This window comes from Myotis brandtii, unplaced genomic scaffold (assembly GCF_000412655.1).
Source record: "Myotis brandtii unplaced genomic scaffold, ASM41265v1 scaffold123, whole genome shotgun sequence".
Taxonomy (NCBI): Eukaryota; Metazoa; Chordata; class Mammalia; order Chiroptera; family Vespertilionidae; genus Myotis; species Myotis brandtii.
The window spans coordinates 18,552,195-18,555,583 of NW_005354291.1; the positions used below are offsets into that span (position 1 = coordinate 18,552,195).

General features: G+C 48.6%; 1 protein-coding gene across 1 annotated transcript; it reads right to left on the reverse strand.

Annotated features, from left to right (window-relative positions):
* Nucleotides 1-795: 795 nt before the first annotated feature.
* On the reverse strand, nucleotides 796-1,525 carry SF3B5 (splicing factor 3b, subunit 5, 10kDa). Its single transcript, XM_005859089.2, has one exon. It carries the CDS (start codon nucleotides 1,383-1,385, stop codon nucleotides 1,125-1,127), a length of 261 nt encoding a protein of 86 aa, XP_005859151.1. The 5' UTR covers nucleotides 1,386-1,525; the 3' UTR covers nucleotides 796-1,124.
* Between the last annotated feature and the right edge of the window lie 1,864 nt (nucleotides 1,526-3,389).

Here is a 3,389-nt window from a genome sequence, read left to right on the forward strand (position 1 = left end):
GTAAAAGTCAGAAGTCCTTACATTGGCCTACCAGACTCTTCTCTGTTCCCTTCCTATTACTTGTCCCTCTACTCCTTCCCTTGCTCACTCCCTGCAGCCACACACTCCTCTGCTGTTCCTCCAACAAACCAGACACAATCCCAGCGACAGGACCATCGCACTGGCTGTTCCCTTTGCCTGGAAAGCAATTTCCTCAGTTGTCTGTATGGCTATTACCCTGACTTGCTTAAAGTCATTGCTCAAATGTCACCATCTCAATAATCTAACAGGAGCATTCTACTTAAAATTGCAACCCCACCTACTCCCATCCTCGCTACAGGACCTTCTAACATTTGCTTATGTCTACAGTTCGTGTGGCCCCGAAGCCTGAAACAATGCCTACCATGTACGGCTCAACAAATACTTGTTGAATGTTGAATGAATGAAAACTCTTTTGACAGCTTGTCATTTCTCATGACCTGTCCACAAAGTCCCAAGAGAAAGAGAGGATGCAATTTCAGAGAGAGAGGAGGGCAATAATAGAAAAGATTTTTTGAATGGGAGAAAAAGATGGTGGGATACAATGATCACAAACCTCAATACTGAAGGCATTACGGACCTGCAAAGGGCTCCTGGGAGAAGTCAGGGTGGGATAATTTTTTAAGGCTTGTGCAGGGCAGATTTAAGTGTCAGGCAGAGAACGCTGGCCCCGCGCCCACACCCCTGCCCACGTTTCCGGTTCGGACTCCCAAGAAACGGCAGTCCCCAGAACCCTCCCTGGACCCCTCACCCGAACACAAGCAGCCCACACCAAGAGACTCAACATTTTCTGAACTTTATGGAAAAACCAACAGCGACGATCAACGGGCTAAAAGCGAGCCTCCCTATTCCGTCTCACTCCAGTGCCGCCTCCTCTGACGCTCGCTGGCTTCAGGGTTGCCAAGGTCAGAGTTCTCAGGGGCCCCAACGCTGTGTTCCGAGGGTCCACACGCAGGCAGGTCAGGAGAGGCGCCCGGAGGAAGCACGTCTATTCGGGGAGACGCCGGAGGCGCGCAGAACCGGTCCCCCCGGGTCAGGGCGCGCGGGAAGGTCGGCACACCGGAGGAACACGGGTGCTGTCCCGCACAGCGCGGCCCGGCGGGACCTCAGTTCTCCTCGGGCTTGTCGGCCGGCGGTCCGCAGGGCTGCAGCATCTTCTCCATCAAGTTGAAGCGGACTCGAGCTTTGCTCTCGTTCTCCGCAATGGCGAAGTAGTTGAGGAGGTCGAAGTGGCCCATGTAGGAGCAGTAGGAGTCGCGGTGCTGGTTCACCAGCCATTCCCACTTGGTGGTGTCGGCGTGGCCCGTGCCGATGTACTTGGACTGCAGGTGCTCCAGCTGGCTGTGGATGGTGTAGCGGTCCGTCATCTCGCCGCTTTCCTCGTCGCTCCCAGGTCAGAGGCCGGGGCGACAGGCAACCGTCCCAGAAAACCACGCCGGAGAGGGACCGCTCCGCCGAACCTCCGGGCCGGTACTGTCGCGGGCGAATGACGTCTCCGCGGCGAAGCTGCGCGTATTCGCGGTTCTAGGACTCGGAGTCGGAAGCGGAAGTGTATTCTGTCCCGTGATTGGAGCTGCCTAGGCGACGCTATAAGTCGGCCGCCCCTATCGAGAGCCCCACCCGCTTTCGGAGAGCGTTGCATGATGGTCCGCTTAGCGGCCCTTTTTCTTACAGGAGGGTTGCATGCTGGGACTTGTAGTTCCCGAAGCCTCCTGCGTGCAAACTTCTAGGAGCCCTCGTGGCTTTTTAAGAGGCCCTGGGCGGCCTAATGGGAGGGGGTGGTCGAGACGGTTTGCGTCCTTAGGCGGTTTGGGGCCGACAGAAAAGGGGAAACTCAAGTGGGACATAATAGGCAACTTGGAAAATGAACTTGATGTAATTTTGATTTGGGGGCTAAGGTGGCTGCACGGTAGCCCTTTCACAATTAGAGGTAGATTACTACCCTGAGTTCTGGTCCTTACTAGTCGTGTTCAGTGGAAGTTATGTCAACGCTTGCAGGGCCGCCGTTTCCTGCCTGTAGAACAAAGTATAGCACCAGTTCCGATACGTCCGGCGCCCACATCAAGCCCCCTTCCTCTCTAGCTTCTAATTATGATATCCTCCCTCCAGCTCGTCACTCCACCCGCCGCGCCAGCCTGTGCTTCTCCACGTCCCGTGCTGCGCGCCTCTCAAGTTCTCTGCACAGACTGTTCCCTCTGCTTGGGATGCCTTTGCACCCTTGGCAGGCACTTCTCCCTTAAGTCAACTCAAAAGCATCTCCTTGAAATCGGCTTTGGCTACCCCCGACAGATGCACATTCCCCTTCCTCTTTGCAACGTGCATGTCGTCTCTTTGTTATTATCCCTTTATATCCTATATATTTCTTTCTTTTGTTTTTCTTTTTTGGTTTAACAACTTCCTCACTCGAATACAAATTGCTTGAGAAAGTTTACTTTATTGATATGTTTTATCATATTCTTTTATGATATCCTCATAGTCTGGCAAAGATTGTATTCTCAAAATACATTTGATGAATGGATCAACAACTGTATGACAGCCAAATGGAAAGAACTCTTTACTGGGAGTAAGATAACTTTAAAACAGTTTTAAAAGTTGTAAACTATAGTTAATACTGTATTGAATATTGGAAAGTTTCTAAGTGTAGATTTCAGGCGTTCTCACCACACACACAAAAAAAGTAACTATGTGAGGAAATGGATATGTTAATTACCTTAACTGGGGTAATCATTTTATTATGTTGCACATTTTAAGTATAAACAATTTTTAATTTTAAAAGAGGAAAAAAAGAAAACAAAAAATATTCTTTATGAGATCAAATGTACCAAAAATGAAAAAAAACCCGCCCGCACGTTTTATTCTTCAGATTAAACCTTGTTATAACAAACATTTCATTCCTAAAACGTAGAGACTATTATAAGGCATACCTATGGATTCACTGTCCAAATATATCAAACCTTGCCATTTTGCCATTTTTGTTTCCAACTTTATTTTGTTTTGGGTTTTTAAAGAAGTAAAACTATGGAAACAAAATGGAAGTTCTCTGTGTTCCCCTCCCTAATCTATTCACTTCAAGATACTATCTTGAATTTAGAGTTAATTATTTCTGAGCCCAGTGTTTTTGGTTTTTGTTTTATTGCTGAGAGTTTGTGCATCCATACACAATAGTGTTATTGTTATGCACATTTTATTTTATTTTATTTTATTTTTTTGCATGTTCAAATTACTTTATTTGCCCCTGGAATATAACGCTGACCCAAACGCAGTGAACTGCTCGGCCCTTGCGGGGCCCCAACTTTGATGTGGGTCTGGGCTTCGGAGAGGCTCCCGTTACTTCCCTCCCAACTCCGAGGTCAAGTCCCCCGGCTTCAGGC